At 32.2% G+C, this 17,999-nt stretch overlaps 1 protein-coding gene across 1 annotated transcript; it reads left to right on the forward strand.

The window, feature by feature from the left end:
• The first annotated feature begins 651 nt into the window (after positions 1–651).
• Positions 652–13,345, forward strand: LOC126655760 (phospholipid-transporting ATPase 2). Its single transcript, XM_050350045.2, has 25 exons — positions 652–852; positions 995–1,141; positions 1,239–1,452; positions 1,954–2,070; positions 2,605–2,697; positions 2,808–2,982; positions 3,629–3,795; positions 4,718–4,822; positions 5,413–5,510; positions 5,629–5,771; positions 6,137–6,233; positions 6,389–6,498; positions 6,596–6,760; positions 7,649–7,803; positions 7,931–8,011; positions 8,108–8,228; positions 8,574–8,680; positions 9,186–9,317; positions 9,453–9,606; positions 10,431–10,548; positions 10,701–10,874; positions 11,042–11,093; positions 11,530–11,657; positions 12,087–12,237; positions 12,699–13,345. Exons 2-25 carry the CDS (start codon positions 1,014–1,016, stop codon positions 13,026–13,028), a joined length of 3,315 nt encoding a protein of 1,104 aa, XP_050206002.1. The 5' UTR covers positions 652–852; positions 995–1,013; the 3' UTR covers positions 13,029–13,345.
• Positions 13,346–17,999: the final 4,654 nt, after the last annotated feature.

Genomic DNA, 17,999 nt, shown 5'->3' on the forward strand with positions numbered 1-17,999 from the left:
GGCGAGAACTGGGCTTGGGACACAAAATTAGCGCCCAACTTTTGCCCTAGAGGGATGGGCTTGAGCGGATGGGCCGGGAATCCAAGCCAATAGGTCCATAAGCCAATTAATGAAATATAAACAAAAAAACAAAAAGTTAAACGACTTTCAAACTAGTGTCTCGAAATCAAACAAATTCATTTTAACCTTTTGGATCAGTTAGACGTAAAATAATAAGACGATGAAGGTATGCATTTTAATAAGGCCTAACAATTTTTTAAATTCAAATCTTTGTATTTTTTATTAGTTATGGTCAAACTTTTAAATTTTTACAAATATGTTTAGTTTGAAAGTTTTTTTTTATTGAAGCCAAAATTTTAAATTTCATTTTTTTATATCTAAAATTTTCAATTTTTTTCAATTGCGACCAAACGTTTATATTAACTTTTTTTAAAAAAATTAAATAATTTTTTAGAATTTGATTGTAATTGATAAAAGATCTAAATGTTTAGATTCTAAAACATCAAACTCAAAATCTATTTATAATTACCAAAATAAAAGCTTTCAAAATTAAATATAATTATAATTTTTTTAAATTTAGTCATAATTGATAATAAAAATTTGGATTTTAAAAAAATTAGCCCTTTTAATAACGAACCTTCGTAAAGCCAAAAAAATGGAAATTTCTTGCGGCATATCGAACGGTCATATCTCGCATTCTCACAAAGTCAAACAGAACTAACGACCTCACCGAATCATCTCCGCTGATCGTCCCCGTAGCAACAGAAGAGCAGTGTAGAACCGAGAGCACAGAGAGCCTTCAACAAATAATTAAGTCAACAAAAATGCAATAACAGCAATAATAACACAAAGGTAATTTTAATTTCTGATCAATTTCGATGAATTTCAATCCAATTTGACGCATTACGTAACGATCCAGCTAATTTAATTATTTTAGGTCATTTTAACTGCTTTAAACTGTGAATTTTAATTCACTTCAACGCATTTTTATCAGGCTCTTTGAAGTCAAGACGATGAAGCGATTCGTATACATCAACGACGACGAATCACCAGCTCATGAACTATACTGTGATAATCGTATCTCTAATAGAAAATATACTTTATTAAATTTCCTTCCTAAAAATTTATGGGAGCAGTTCAGGTAATTTCTGCAATTTTTAATCAGCTTATTCAATTTATATTTTTTTATGTTAATATTTAAGACTTAGGTTTGATTAATTTTGATTTATTTTGTTCAGCCGGTTTATGAACCAGTATTTCTTGTTGATAGCATGTCTTCAGCTATGGTCACTGATTACTCCAGTAAACCCTGCGAGTACGTGGGGTCCGTTAATCTTTATATTTGCGGTCTCTGCTTCGAAAGAGGCTTGGGATGATTATAATCGATATGTTTCGGATAAGAAGGTGAATGAGAAAGAAGTATGGGTTGTTAAACAAGGCACCAAGAAACATGTACGTAAATCTCGCCTTTCAATTTTTTGCTGTATTCTAATTTTCTCAATGTAATGGTTAGTGCAGTTTTAGTTATCTTTAACATTATTTAGAAGCATAAGTACTAGAATTTAGTTCAGTAGTTTGTGCTTTTAATCATTTCTCAGTTTTCTACTTCTAGCTGCTAGTATGCAACTCTTTCAACCTAGAGAATTTTAGCCATTTCGAAAGAAATGGAATCTAGCCAACATTTATATGACCATTCAATTAAAAGGATGGTTAGTGTCAGGATGCAAATAGCATGATCATAGAAGCTAATATCGTAATAAATATATATGAATATGATCATGTTTCCATTATATTTAAACCGTTCTCCTTGCCCATTTGTTTTGTAAGCCTATAAATAATATACCTCTGTAACCGTTCTCCTTGCCCTTTTGTTTTGTGAGCCTACAAATAATATACCCCTGTATCTTCTCTCATGTAGTGAGTAATTTAATGGTATTCTTTTTTCTCTATCAGATCCAAGCTCAGGATATCTGTGTTGGTAATCTTGTGTGGCTCCGTGAAAATGATGAAGTGCCATGTGATCTTGTTTTGATTGGTACCTCAGATCCTCAAGGAATCTGTTATGTGGAGGTAAAATTCAATTCTCTTAGTTAATGTCAAAGCTATCACTGTGGCTAGCTTGTTTCGTGTCAATTCTATTTCTTGTCTCGTCTCTTTTGCTGTTCTGCATTCCAAAATGCATGTGGATGAGAAGTATAGAAAGAACTGGCAACAAAATGTACTACATTCGCATGAAGTTCACTATAGGGTGAGGTCTTTTGTTGGAGAATCATCAGTTCCCTAGACAGGACATGCCTTCTTTTACACTTGATTAGGAAAAAATGTTGTGTCGGTCAGAAAAATTCTGGCTTATAACTTTGGTCCAAGTTATACTGACTTTTCTAATTCAGCTGAGGCACTTCAATCCATTTCCCTTCCGCTTTTCCTCTTGTCCTAAAGGATTTCAATCTTGGTCCTCCGCAAAAATTAGGTTATACTGTCCGAAGGACCTCAATGGATGTGGTATTTGATATCTATAATAATATGTTGAAAGAGTGTGACAGTCATTTTCAAGACTTTTTTTCGTTATAGCATTCAGGAACCTGATAATCTATCACTTTTCAGACAGCTGCCATGGATGGTGAAACTGATCTGAAGACAAGGGGAACACCGGCTGCTTGCATGGGAATAGATGCTGAATTGCTGCACAAAATTAAGGTAAGTTCCCTCTAAATTCCTTGATCTTGTAGAGTTGATACTTTGCCATCAGTTTGCATTCTTTCTGATTTGTTGTTGAGCCCTTTCCTTTTTTTTTTTTTGGTTACCAGGGTGTCATTGAGTGTCCAAATCCAGATAAGGACATCAGAAGATTTGATGCAAATCTGAGATTGTTTCCTCCATTTCTTGATAATGATGTTTGTCCTTTGACTATAAGAAACACAATTCTTCAATCATGCTACTTGCGAAATACAGAATGGGTTTGTGGGGTAGCAGTCTACACGGGTAATTTTTTTTTGTTTAGTGCATGAATCATCAACCATCCATGTACTGAATTTATATTGTCGCTTTTTGTTTGTTTTTTATGCTTTGGCTTGTATATGTGTATGTATGGATGATAGATAAATAAATGGTATCTATTTACTTGCAAGCCATGGAAGTAGATTTGATTGTGTGCTTGTGCTATGAAGTCATAATTATACTGATAGAGAGCATGGACTAAGATCTTGTTTTTGCTTTTGTTGGCTTAAGTTGTGATTTTGTTGATTCTGAACATAATCAGCATTTGTTGAGCACATAATAAAGGTGTAGTAGTTTATACCTGATCAATTTGCTTTTCCATACGTATTGCGTCATGCTGTCCTCCTATGAGAATTATCTGTCTTGTTCTTTCAACTACATTAACATTGTTGGTAAAAGTTCTTGAATGTCATGTTTGACTTTTAAATGACCCGTCACTCGTATCTCTTCACCTCTCTATCCCTGAACACTTTCTAACTCGCATTACCATCTGTGCTGAATATGCTCTCTGATTAGCCAGTTGGCGGACTAGTGAAGCTTCCTATCCTTTGTGATACTTTTTGAGGTCTTCTGATATTATGCGGTGTTGAGATTTTGTATGTAATTTCTGTATCTTTTCTTTCCATTATAGGCAATGAAACTAAGCTGGGTATGAGTAGGGGTATTCCTGAACCTAAGCTTACAGCGATGGATGCTATGATTGACAAGCTGACTGGAGCTATATTCGTATTCCAAATAGTGGTAGTTATTGTTTTGGGCATAGCTGGAAATGTCTGGAAGGATACAGAAGCAAGAAAGGTTTGTTGCTTGGGGATATCTGCTTATTATTCTTTTTGCTATGACAGACTTGAATTTGTTTCTGTTTTTGTTTTCTCTTGAGCATCTAGAGACTTTATATTTTATAACATTGTAGCTTTTATATCCAAAAATATGAAAGCATTTCAAGTTAATAATTTAAAGTCATTCTTAAATCTGATGGCTAGGATTTATTGTTTCTGAGGTATTATATAATTATAGAGAGGAATTTTCACTTTATACGTGTGAACAAATATGGATTAAGGGCTTGTTTGGTTGGAGATAAATAGATTAGGGAAGTGAAACTTGCTGGAAAATTAAAAATATCTATTTTTTGGGTTCATTTTTGCAATCTCGCTTCCTGCGAAGTATAGAGTAACTTTTTTTTGGCTAGAAAGTAATTTTCTTAGTAAAATTTAGGTAAGCTGTATAGATAAGTGAGCAATGAAAGGCAATAATACTCATATTTACTTATATTAAGAACTTTCAAAAATATAATTGTCTTTAACATGTAATGAATTAAAAATAATAAAATAACTTCATGGGAACATAAAAATCAAACCAAACAAAATTAAATACTACTTCCTAAGTAATAACTTCTTGGGTATTTAACGTCTCTAGTTGAAGTATGGTATTTTGAGCCAAGCGAGTTCTAAGATCATGACCATAATTTTGTTTGAAAACTGACTGTCTCAGTTCCATCTCATGCTTTTTTTCCACATGTTTAGTAGCTTAAAGGTAATGTTCAGGCGGGAAAGTTATGCACTCTATTAGTCTCGCTCTTTGTCTATTCCAATTTGTTATTTTTTCCACTCTATTAGTCAAGATTTGTCTATGATTTTGTTCCACTCTATAAATACGACAATATTCTAATTGTTAACTTGCAAACATGGACGCTGACTCTACTTGTTTCCCTTGTTTGCAGCAATGGTATGTTCTATATCCAAATGAAGGTCCATGGTATGAGCTATTGGTAATCCCTCTAAGGTTTGAGCTGCTATGTTCCATCATGATACCCATATCTATTAAGGTTAGCGCTACATGTATACGTTCAATTTCTTATCAACATTTTCTTTGGGTGGTCTGGCACCTTAGAGAAAATGCACGCTCATTATGTAGAGCTCTTTCATCCTGTAGATATCATTTGGTTTTGTTTTCCATTCGATGATATTGGAAGAAATGGCATAGTGTTGTAGGAAATGTAGGGACAATCGACTTCAAGCTGTAGACTCTATGATACCCAAACTGTGAACCCTTGAGAAGCAAGAAAGTGTCATTGTAGAAAGCTAGATATGTTTGACTCATATTTTAGTTTCAAGAAACCTCATATGGGCTCACTTAGAATTAATTCTATCTGTATTACTTGCATACTAATGAGGCAATAGCATATGCTTTTCATTTTTAAATGTGATTTTCTCATGTCTAATGAAGAATTTAGAAGTTCGGTTAGTAATGGTGATCCATTCTGAATGAATGTTGGGGATCACCATTTCCCATGTTCTATGTGTTGATGAAGACGATATAATCAATTAATTTTTCTGACATATGATGATTTTATCTTTATGTGTAATGCACAACCTGGTATGATGTCTAGAGGCTCAAACTTATCTTCTATTGCAGGTATCTTTGGATCTTGTGAAGAGCTTATATGCAAAATTTATTGATTGGGATACTGAGATGATTGATCATGAAACTGGCTGTTCTTCCAATGCAACAAAGTAAGTCGTGACTATATGAAAGAGTAATATATGAGACTATATACAAATGATCTTTACATGGTATCAAAAATGAATTATCGTGAATACTTTTTGAAAAGGTGTTCATTGTGTGTGGCAGCACAGCAATAAGTGAGGACCTGGGACAAGTGGAGTACATTCTGACTGACAAAACCGGAACCCTTACCGAGAATAAGATGGTGTTCAGAAGATGCTGTATCAATGGTATTTTTTATGGGAATGAGGGTGGGAATGCGTTGAAAGGTTTTTCTTCTCTCTCTTCAGTGATACGTGTCTTTGTATTCAAATTTTACAGCATGATGGTATTTTTCAATGTTGGCAATGTTGCAAAGATGTTGCTCCCTTCAAGCTACCCTTGCGAGCCTTTTCTGTTCAACCATTATGGATTTTTTAACCTTATGATTTTGCTTTTCTGTAATGCCTTGATTTGACCCACTCCAGTCTACAATGTGCTCTTATAAAAGCTACAGAGATGCTTGTAGCCAATTTTGTTTTTCTTTCTAAGTTTTGCGATGTTTCCTTCTTTTTCCTCTCTTAAGCTGGTAGTGCTTCCATCGTGGCTATGCTTAAAATATGGCTTGTAATTCATTCTTTCTTTATTTACACAGATGCACGGCTGCTCAATGCTATTGCTAGCGGATCTCCAGATGTTATTAAGTTTCTTACAATTATGGCAATATGCAATACTGTTACACCTGTGCAGAGGTGGCTACCTTTTCTTTTGGACAGTTATCTAAAAAAATAATCTTTTTTTTTAAAGTAGATTTCCTGTTTTATTGTCCGTCTTAAAGTTCAAACCACAGAGTTGGTCAAAGGAAATACACAAAAAATACTTCTAACCTTTCTTCTTTTTCTAATAGCAAAGCTGGAGCTATTTCATACAAAGCGCAGTCTCAGGATGAGGACGCTCTAGTTCAAGCTGCTGCTAAGCTACAAATGACATTTGTTAGAAAGAATGGAAATATTCTTGGTAAAAATGCTGAGAAAACACAGTGAATTTAGTTATTATATTGGCTCTTGTACAGAATATGGTAACACAAAGTTTAGCACTTCTATATGATTTGCAGAGATGAGATATAGTTCTTCTGTTTTAAATTATGAAGTGCTGGATATTCTGGAGTTCACATCTGACAGGAAAAGGATGTCCATAGTGGTGAGGGATTGCCAGAATGGAAAGATTCTTCTTTTGTCAAAAGGAGCAGATGAAGCTATTTTTCCTTGTGCAGCAGCAGGTAATCTTGTTGTCTTGTGTATTTTTGTTGGTTGTCTGGGAAGTAGCAAGGAAGCTTTGTAAATTATGTTGATAAAAATTGATTTTCACATTAGTGACAGTGGCAGCTATCTATACATCATATAAGGGCAGTTATCACATGCTCCATTTACGGTGATATCACTGATATCTTGTAAACAATAACATATATCATGAGTCTAATTTGATATATAAATCAGGGGAATCCTAAAACTAAGTCAAGTCATACAGAAGGGTTTCTTGTCATCTACCTTTTACTATCAGGAGGCAGCCAAGCATTTGTCATAAATCTGACTTTATGATGGCTTACAAATTTCTAGAAATAAATTACCTTTTAATTTTTCTAGGCTGTCATTCTCAATATTGTCATGTTCACTTCTTACTACTATGTGAATACTGAATCCAAAACTTTAAAAGCATTTCTGTTTTATTTTCCTCTCTAGATTTTCAGTATTTGATAAATTAATTTGAGGCGGATAACTTCATAGCTTGCCGCCTGACTCTTTGGTTTGGCATTACGATCTGAAACGTGATATTTTCTCTTTCATTTGCTTCTTGAGATGTTATGAAGCTCTGGTCTGGTCCAGGTTTTCCAGCTACTGCTAAGATTTCAGACAGCAGTAAATAGGAACTTTAGGAATTTCAAACCCGCTGAACTACTCCTTATTGGTCACCAACACCAAGGACAATAACTGCCTATCAGTGAAACAAGAAAGCTTCCATTAGGCAAATTTTAATAGTTATGGTCTGTGGGTTCTGAATGTGTTAATAATGCATCTTTTAGTTAAAAACAAGAATAGGCCCATAATATTATAAATCTCTGGTATTACTTCCATTGCATGAATGACTGCTTATGTACTGCCAACTACAGGACAACAAACAAGGATGTTTAATGAAGCTGTAGAGCAATATGCTCAACTGGGGCTGCGTACATTATGTTTGGCCTGGCGCGAATTAAATGAATATGAATATCAAGAGTGGTCTTTGATGTTTAGAGAAGCCAATAGCACATTAGTTGATAGGGAGGTAAAGGGTACATCTCATCTAAATGACCTTATCTTCTGTTTTTATTATTTTTGTTTTCAATTCATACCAGCTAAGTGTTTGCGATGTGCATGCTTGCCTGACTCTCATATATTACTGTTCCCTACAGTGGAGAATAGCTGAGGTCTGTGAAAGATTAGAACATGATCTTGAAGTTCTTGGAGTTACTGCAATAGAGGATCGCTTACAGGTGAACAATTTTATAATCCCATCAATCAAATCCGAAGTCTTACTGTTTTTTGAATGCTGAATTCTAATATCTTCATCTTTGGGGATTCTTTTTCAGGATGGTGTACCAGAAACCATCGAGACACTTAGAAAAGCAGGAATAAATTTTTGGATGTTAACCGGAGACAAGCAGAATACTGCCATACAAATTGCTCTTTCATGCAATTTTATTTCCCCAGGTAGATTGAATTCATTGAGACTCATTCTCTTCATATAGTGTTGGCCTCTCTTCTCCATTTAGTTCTCTCAAATTTTTAAAATGTGCAAAATTCATCTTTTCCTTTCAAATCCATCAAGATCTAACCAGATTACAGGGCTTGTCCTGTTTAAATTTTGCTTGCAACTATTAATTCATCCTGTGTGTTGCAGATATCTGAATTTTTCATGTAATAGCTGAGGATCTATTGTCACCATTTGTTACCACTTTATTTATTTGTTACAATTAATTGCTTCATTTACTAGTCATTTTACATTCTAAATTATGCACTCATAACCCTTGTGTTTTCTGTCTTCTTTCTTAAAAGAGCCAAAAGGTCAGCTTCTGCTAATTGATGGAAAAACTGTAGATGAAGTTTCTAGAAATCTGGAGAGAGTTTTACTTACAATGAGGATAACAACTTCAGAACCAAAGGTATATCCAAAATACGCATTTGCAGTTCAAATTATTTTCCTTCATTTGAATGTTAGATACATTTCAAGTCATTCATCCTTACTGATTAATTTAATCTTTTGTTGAACTAAATGCGAGTCACTGTTTGCTTTATGTCAACTCTTTGTTGAAAGAGGTAGATTAGTACAAGCTAAAAAGTAAGTATGGCCAGTTGAGTAGGGAGTGCTGATATCAATGTTACTATTATTAGAATCATGTACTTTTTACTGGATCAAATTGCATTTGTTTTTAAGGGCTTAATAGTGAAGCCCTATGGAGTTTGGCCTTGGTCATGGCCGGAATGAAGATTTTGGTCTAGTACATTTGTAGGTAGAATAGGTAGCTGAGCTCTCTAATACGCTACATTAATACAATTGATAATACTTTCACACAAATATTTGGTTGGAAATAAGGTTTCCTTTGGGCTATTTAAAATGCTTTTATTTTATTTTTTAGTTTCTAGATAAATTATGATTTATTGTTTCAGGATGTAGCATTTGTTGTTGATGGCTGGGCCCTTGAAATCTTACTGAAGCATTATCGGAAAGCTTTTACTGAATTGGCAATATTGTCAAGGACTGCCATATGCTGTCGTGTGACACCATCACAGAAAGCACAGGTCAGGTTTTAAATATTATAGTGTTGGCCTTTCATTTGCACATCTTGCTTGTTTGTTCTTCAAATTGAAATTGTTACTAACAATGATATACTTCAATAAAGTAATATCAATTTGACATTAATGTTTTGTTAGCAGCTTGTAGAGCTCTTGAAATCGTGCGACTATAGAACGTTGGCCATTGGTGATGGTGGGAATGATGTAAGAATGATTCAACAAGCTGACATTGGAGTCGGCATTAGTGGGAGAGAAGGACTACAGGCAGCGAGAGCAGCTGATTACAGTATTGGAAGTAAGTTATCTTTATGTACATTTGCTATGTTTTCGCATGGATTTTACTCTATCATCATATTGGTCATTTTTCTGAGGTTCTAATATAGTGGTCTTACTCCAAAGTATATTTAAGTTAGATGCTTATACACGGATGCTTGTATGATGCTTTATTTATTTTAAGAGTGGATATTTTTATATAGCAACTTTCTAACAAACAACAATGCTCTCTCACCCAAGTCATTATAGGCGTCATTTATTGTTTGGGCACTTTTGCTGCATTAAAGTAACTTCTCCAATTCTCTCTTCTTTACACATATTACTAAAGACTAAGTACTAATAAAATTTACTTCATATTTAGAAATTATTGTCTACTGTTGCAAATTCCTGGAAGCATTAAACTGCTGCTGGGTGACATGATTTGAGTGACAAGGCAATCTATAAATGTAACGACGACATTGACTTTCTGAATTTCACTGCCATATTTTTCGCTTGGTCTTCTTTGCCTTCTTTCCTTGCAGCAGATAGAAATGCTGAGACTAAGCTGAATTTTTGCTTAGGATGGAAAATGTACGAATTCAGCTGATAATACATAAATGGTGAAAGCAATACTTTTCTGAATATGGACAGATTAATAGTAGAATACAAAACAATTATTCGTCAAAAGAACCAATTAGATGGGCTTGAGAATAAATTCTTCTGTTGATAAATGTATGATTGTGCAAACATGATAAATTAGACCTGTTTTGAGTAATCAGTGCCAAAAAGATCGGTCTTTTCTCCAATTTTTTTTTTTCAAAAATCTTTTGGTTTATACATTATTGACTGATATTCTTTGATGTGCAGAGTTCAGGTTTCTGAAGAGACTGATACTTGTCCACGGGCGTTATTCATATAACCGAACAGCGTTTCTATCTCAGTACTCCTTCTATAAATCTCTATTATTATGTTTCATACAAATCTTGTAAGTTTATTTATTTGAGTTTAAAAATATTTTTATATTTGGTTCCTTTTTTTCCTGCTCTCTTTCTCCTTCTATCCCTCCCAGAATGAAATTTGCTTTTAATACATATATTTACCCTGCTTTTACCAATACTAAAACTAGCATGCATACAGTTTTTCTTTTATTTCAGGTGTTTCGGGGACCAGTCTTTTCAATTCCGTCAGTCTAATGGCTTATAATGTTTTCTACACAAGTGTACCTGTTCTAGTTAGTGTGCTTGACAAAGATCTTAGTGAAAAAACAGTAATGCAACATCCTCAAATCCTATTTTATTGCCAAGCTGGAAGGTATACTATGGCTGGTTTTTTAGTTACCTCTAATTTAGTTATAGTTTTCATTCCAGTTTCCTAATTTATCGTATGCATGGGATGTTGGTTGATGTTATTAACTTTCTTTATGTGAGTCACAGTTTCTACAAGTTTATGTTTTTAACTGACAATCATTCTTGGCCCAGGCTTCTCAATCCAAGCACATTTGCTGGATGGTTTGGTCGTTCTTTGTTCCATGTAAGAATTACTGCAAAGATCCCTTTTATCAATAGTTATATTTATTTCACCTGCTATCCATTTTTTAAAATTAATATTCAGGGACAAATTACATAGTAATCTAGGATTATCGGTCTCACTTTAGGAATGAATAATACTGTTATCAAATTTTGTTAGTTAAGTGATTGTATCCACTTACTTGAGTAGGTGTCTTTCATCTTATGTGCATCTTCTTCCAATTGACATTTGGGGAACAAAAGTCCTAAAAATCTAGGGTTAAGCAGAAAATAATTTTCTGCTTTTCTAATTTGAGAGTTCTAAGATAATAAGTCTTGAGTTTATTACTGTTGGAATTTATGTCCTTCCATATTGCAGTGCTGTTTTTAGGGGCTCCTGATGTAGAATGGTAACTTAAAGTTCTCATCTTACGTTCAAATTTTCTATCAATGATTTTCAGGCAATCGTTGTATTTGTAATCAGTATAAACGCATATGCCTATGAAAAAAGTGAAATGGAGGAAGTTGCAATGGTGGCCCTCTCTGGATGCATATGGTTGCAAGCTTTCGTTGTAGCGTTAGAGACCAAGTAAGATTCCCTCTTGTAGTTATGTTTACTCCGTTATTTTGATAATATTCCATGAGAGAAATTAAGTTTTAGCTGAAACATAATTATTCTCTTAACAGAGAATGGGATTATTAAGGCATAGTTGAACACTAGACTCATTAAAAAATGTCAAAATGTTTAGCTAGAATCTCAATTCTATCAAAACCTTTTAATTTTGTAAATTGTAGCCTGTTTTGATTTATTTCGTTTCAAATTGAAACGAAATAAATCCACACGTTTGAAAGAGTTTGGCTACAATTGAAACGAAAGAATTCGAAATAAGCTACAATTGACAAAATTAAAAGGTTTGAATAAAATTGAGATTCTCATTAGACCTTTGAATTTGTTTGGTCGTTAGGCCTTAAATAATGGCAGAAGATTTAACTCTCTACTCTTCTTCATCACATGCAGCTCCTTTACAATATTACAACATCTTGCCATTTGGGGGAACTTGGTTGCATTTTATGTCATCAACTGGTTAGTCAGTGCAATTCCCTCATCGGGGATGTATACAATAATGTTCCGGCTATGCAGACAGCCGTCATACTGGATAACTATTTTTGTAAGTATCACTTGTGTTTTATTCCTGGTATTTCCTATAGAGCCGATATATTCAACAATATACCCAACCTTGATCAGGGGTGAGCGAAAATTCAGTTATACTTAATTTTCTGATCCATTTCGACTATTTTAGTTAAAGAATTTCAGTTAATTTGGTTAGTTTGGTTAATTAACAAAATTTGTTCAGCTATGATTATGAGTTTTAAATTTTTTGATTAACCAAATTAACCAATTATTTATAATTTATAATTTATTGGTTTAACCAAATTAACCGACTATTTCAGTTGTTTTGTATTTTTAAAATTTCAGTTAATTCTATTGATTTGGTTTCGGTTTATTTGAAGAGAGAAAGTAATTTGGTTGATTTGATTTTGGTTAAATCGGTTGGTTTTAAGCCCTTTGCCAACCCCTAACATTGATCACTCGCCAACTGCATACTGAAAGTGACTCATTTCTTTGCAGCTGATAGCTGCAGCAGGAATGGGGCCTATTCTGGCTCTAAAATACTTCCGCTATACATATAGACCGAGTAAAATCAACACTCTTCAGCAGGCTGAACGTTTGGGAGGGCCGATATTAACAATAGGGAACATCGAGGCACAACCAAGAACGATAGAGAAAGAAGTTCCTCCGTTATCAATAACACAACCAAATAAAAGAAGTTCCGTTTATGAACCTCTGTTATCAGATTCTCCAAATACTAGAAGATCCTTTGGTTCAGGAACTCCATTCGATATATTTCAATCACAATCCAGATTATCTTCTTCGAGCTACTCCCGGAAGGAACTGTAAGGACAAATAACCGAGTTCCGCCAGTTTTTTTGTTCATTGGCATGAAAAATGTATAGGCTGCATAATTGATCATTACTTCTGATAGGTATACCTCCGATCATAATTGATTTATATACTCCGATCTCTGCGTCTAATTTTTGATAATTGAAAATAACCGGGTAATGGAGTTGATGCGATTAAGACATGTTTTTCAGAGTGGTTCTAGATCATAAAATTCTTTCCTTGTTTATAAAAAATGAAATTTATGTGGCGTTCGTATATAGGACTGTAATTAAGCCCGATCTGGATATGAAATCTGATGAAACATATTTTCTGAATTTCCCTGTTCATTTGCTGTCTATCAACCGACCTGTTAGGACTGGACATTATGTTTTTTCTTTAAATATTTAATTTTATATTCTGTTACTAGGTGGCTTCTTTAGCCTGTTAAATGTTATGTCCATATTATTAAGGAAAAATTGTAAACATAGTCTAAAATTGGTCAAATTTTAATATTTTTCTTTGTCATTTTTATGCTTCATATTTTTATATTATATTTTTTAAAAACTATTTTATACTTTTTGTATTGGAGGTGTGCTGATTTATTTATTGTAGGTAAAAAATAAAAATATGAAAAGTATAAGATTTTTTTTTGGTAAAATGTATTTTTGAAAATTGAGGAGGTTTTTAGGTAGTTTTCTGTCAAAAGTCTGTCCATGGTGGCTTAACCAATCGGCCGCTTTGTTATGAAGTCATGGCCTTATTTCCTTTATTCTTTTCATTCAATGAAAGAAGGGGACAAAGAATGACATGAAAATTCCTCCTCTAAAGTAAACAATTTACAGGAGTTAGAGTTTGAAATTGTTGTGGAAATTCTTATATGAAGATTTTTGAATAAAATTAAAAAATAATATGAGAAAACTATTAATGATCTAAAATATTCTATCCGTTTCATTTTAGAACTCCACTTCATCTTAAATTAATACACAATTTATATTTTTTTTGTATTAAACTATAGACGATAATTTATTATTATTTGAAGGCTTATCCCCTTAAAACCCCCTCACCTTTTACCCCCAATTCATTTACACCCTCACATTGCAAAACCACCAAATATACCCAAATTACGACCTTTCACTTTCAATTGCACCCTCAAGCATTAAATTGATCTCTTTTCACTTGAAAAATTATCTTTATTTTTGATTTAAATAAAATATTAAGTCCTATTTTAAAATATATGCTAAAATTTAAAGTATTAATTTGAACATTTTTCAAGTGAAAAGAGGTCCATTTAATACTTGAGGGTGCAATTGAAAGTGAAAGGTCGTAATTTGGGTATATTTGGTGGTTTTACAACGTGAGGATGCAAACGAATTGGGGGTAAAAGGTGGGGGGATTTTAAGGGGATAAGTCTTATTTGAATGTTTAATTATTATTTGTGTTCTTATTAATTATGGTTGAATGATTCTAAAAGAAAAAAATTTACTATTACTAGTAAGGTGAATGTATATTTTTCAAATATAGATCTTGATTTTTTATATTTGTATTGTTCTAAATTGTCTATCAACTTGGAATGAAAGAAGTAATAAGTTTCACTTTTTTTAATCGTTCATTTAGTCAAATGAATTTGTATATTTATTTGTTCATTTAAGATTTTATAATTTAAAATAAAATTTTATTTTTTAATATATCTAATTTTGGCTAAATAGACTATTAAAAAAACAGGAGTAATAAGTTTAACAGTGAGCCATGTGGCAGTTTGAGCTTTAAGGAAACAATTAAATGGAGAGGTTGGAAACTGATAATATGAGAAATCTAAATCCAAATCCAAATACAAAGATGTCCATCTAATAAAAATTGTAGGTATTGACAGGTGTCAGCCATACCTTAGGCAAAGCTTAGTGAGTCACAGATACAAAGAGGTATGGGGATATTGTGCCATAAATATCATTGAATTGGAAATTAAATTAAAAGGGATTACATTACTTTAGGACAGGCGGGGGACCCTAAAAGGACCCTATCTAGGAGTGATGCTTCAGCATGGGCTGCTCCCCCACTCCCCACTCCATTTCTTGTGATTTTGTGACCATTACACCTCACCCAACCATGGACCCATCTATATGGACCATTATACTAATTATTTATTTAAAACCCAAAAATATTAATTAAAAATAATATATATTATATTTACCCGCACGAGTTTGGTCTAATAGTATAAATTTCAACTATCTACACGCTATGATCGCGGGTTCAAACCTTAACTATGCATGTTCTAAAAAGTGAAGTGATTGGAGCTAAGTATGTGAGCTTGTGGGCAGTTCACTTTCCGAAATTGACAGAGGACTTAAGTTTCGATCTAGAAGAGTAAGTTCTAGTCACCAAAAATATATTAATTTTTTAATTTTATATTTATACATTTTATATTAAAGATATACATATCATTATTGCATCTTTAAAATATGAGTGACGGGACTAAAATTTGTTTACTAGAGATCAAATTGCAATGTGTATTATATACGAAGAGATAATATTAAGAGTTGGGGAATCAAATAATAGTATGATTTAATTTTTTGTACTAATTTAAGCGAATTAAAATTCCTTCAAATTCAAATGAACTTGACAGAGTCAAATTCACGATTTACACCATTCATTGTAATATAAATAGTGTGGATAAATTTAATTAATTTTGTATTTTCTAATCTATACCATCCATTTGATAATGAATAGTGTGGATTAAATAAACTTGACCCCTCAATTTCAAATGAACTTGAAGAATCCCAATTCAATTTAAGCTATGTAAAAGAAATTAAGGGAGGCCAAACCATCTCATGTCTGATATGCATCAACGATACAACTTTTTTTCCTGATAATTAAAAAGGAGAAAACGCTTGTAGGAAATTTGAACCCACAATCTAACAATTTGCTATCTAACGTTTATAACATTTGAATTATAACTCTTCGGTAATGATCTTATCTGTATAACCATATATGTTTTTGGGTTAAAAGTTTTTTTTTTATAAATAATTTTATAGTTTTCTCTATTTACTTAATAAATTTAAATTTTTCATTATATAATATTATTAATGTAAGCTTAATATATTATTATTTATTTATTTTAAAATTTATGTTCTATTTAGATATATAAATATATATATCATTTATCTTTTTATTCAATATAAAGAAAAATAGATCTACCACGCTTCACCCAACCCCATTAAACTCCAAACCCTACCAAAGCTTAGAATTATTCCAAACAGTCCCTTATGGCTATTTTCCTTACCATCCTAGCTGGTGTTTTCTGATAATCACCCTCCTAGGAAACAAATAATATGCCATCTTCTTGAGGAGCATGCATCTTTTCTCTCTTTGTCCTTTTCTCATCTTTATAATATTAATTATTCTTGCATCCGAAATTCATATGATTTATACATAGATTTCAAACAAAATAAAAAAAAAAATTAAGATTATATTAATTATACCAATAAGTTATAATTCAAATGATAAAAGTGTTGAACACCGTCAAAACCCTAAATTAAAATCCTTTCACAAGTGCTCCCCTCCCCAATTATAAAAAAAAGTTATAGTAATTGTTTACAATATTTTTGTTAAGATAACTCTTTTAATATGTTATTCTATTTCTATTATATATTGACATATTTATTTATTATTTTGAAAATTTTGAATTTTTTTATAACTAAAAATAATATTTATTTTATTATGCCTCTTGGAATGCATATTAATGTTTTAATCAATTTTAATTGACTTTATATATTCTTTAATACTATAATGCAAAACTAGATGTAATTAAATTTAATAGAAAATGTAGCTGGCTGCCTCTTGATGCCTAGCAAAAAAAAGTTGGCAACCTCTTTGATATAGTTTTTGGGGTCTATAGCTAGACATTAGAATGAACACATAAAGAGCTTATTTAGACATATGAAAAGGAAATTAATAAAGTTGAAAGCAAAATATATTAATGACTTCATAATAATGTTACCTAGAGATTTAATGGCACATTACTCTCTAACATAATAAAAGAAATGAGACTTGGGTAGATGTTAGATAGTGAGTGCATAAATGCTGGAAGTTGCACACTATTAGGGTTGTGATTCGATCGGTTCTGTAGAATTTAAAATCGACCAACTTGATCAAATGGTTAAAATTTGTTAAATATTTAATCCAAACCAAATTAAAGTTCGCTTAAATTCAAATCAAATCAATTTTTTTCCCAATAACCAAACCATTCTTATAATTTTAATTTAGTTCGGCATGATTTTATTTTTTGCACACCTTGCACACTATCATCATGCAATACTTCAAACTAATAATTTCTATTAATAATAAAGATGCACATCCTTGTATTTATTCAGTTTGAGAAAAAAAATTGGTAGAAATTATATTTTCTAAAGGAAAATTAAGACAAAAAACATTACTTACATAAGACAGAAACTTGGAACTTTGTTTAGTTGATTTTATTATTCAAATCAGCCAAATTTTCTGTCCAGGACACTTGAACTACGATCAAATAACGTTTTTTTATTATTTTCTTTAATAAAAGAAAATAAAATCAATTAGCTAGAGAAGAATAGTGTAAACCATCAAATGCATGAACCACAACAAATTTAAAAAAATTCGAGATTCCCAAAAATAAACAAAGCATCATAAAAATAAAAATAAAAATAAAAAACTATCATAATTTTTCATTCATCAAAAAGAAAAAGAAAATATAAATTATCATTTTTAATATTAATCATGGCACACCAATCAGATTATTCCCTTGATAAAAGGTTTATCATTTTGTAGCAAAATTAATCTCCATGGAAAAAAAAAGCTATAATCTGGACAAATTAATCGATCAAAATACCAATTTGTCGAGACATTGCCAAGCCAAATTAGGATATGAACAATTTATTTTTGGTAGTATTTTCCTCACAACACAACACATAAATGACAAGACTCACCTACACTCACAATTCATGCATGCTTGCCACG

This window comes from Mercurialis annua, linkage group LG7, assembly GCF_937616625.2.
Source record: "Mercurialis annua linkage group LG7, ddMerAnnu1.2, whole genome shotgun sequence".
Taxonomy (NCBI): domain Eukaryota; kingdom Viridiplantae; phylum Streptophyta; class Magnoliopsida; order Malpighiales; family Euphorbiaceae; genus Mercurialis; species Mercurialis annua.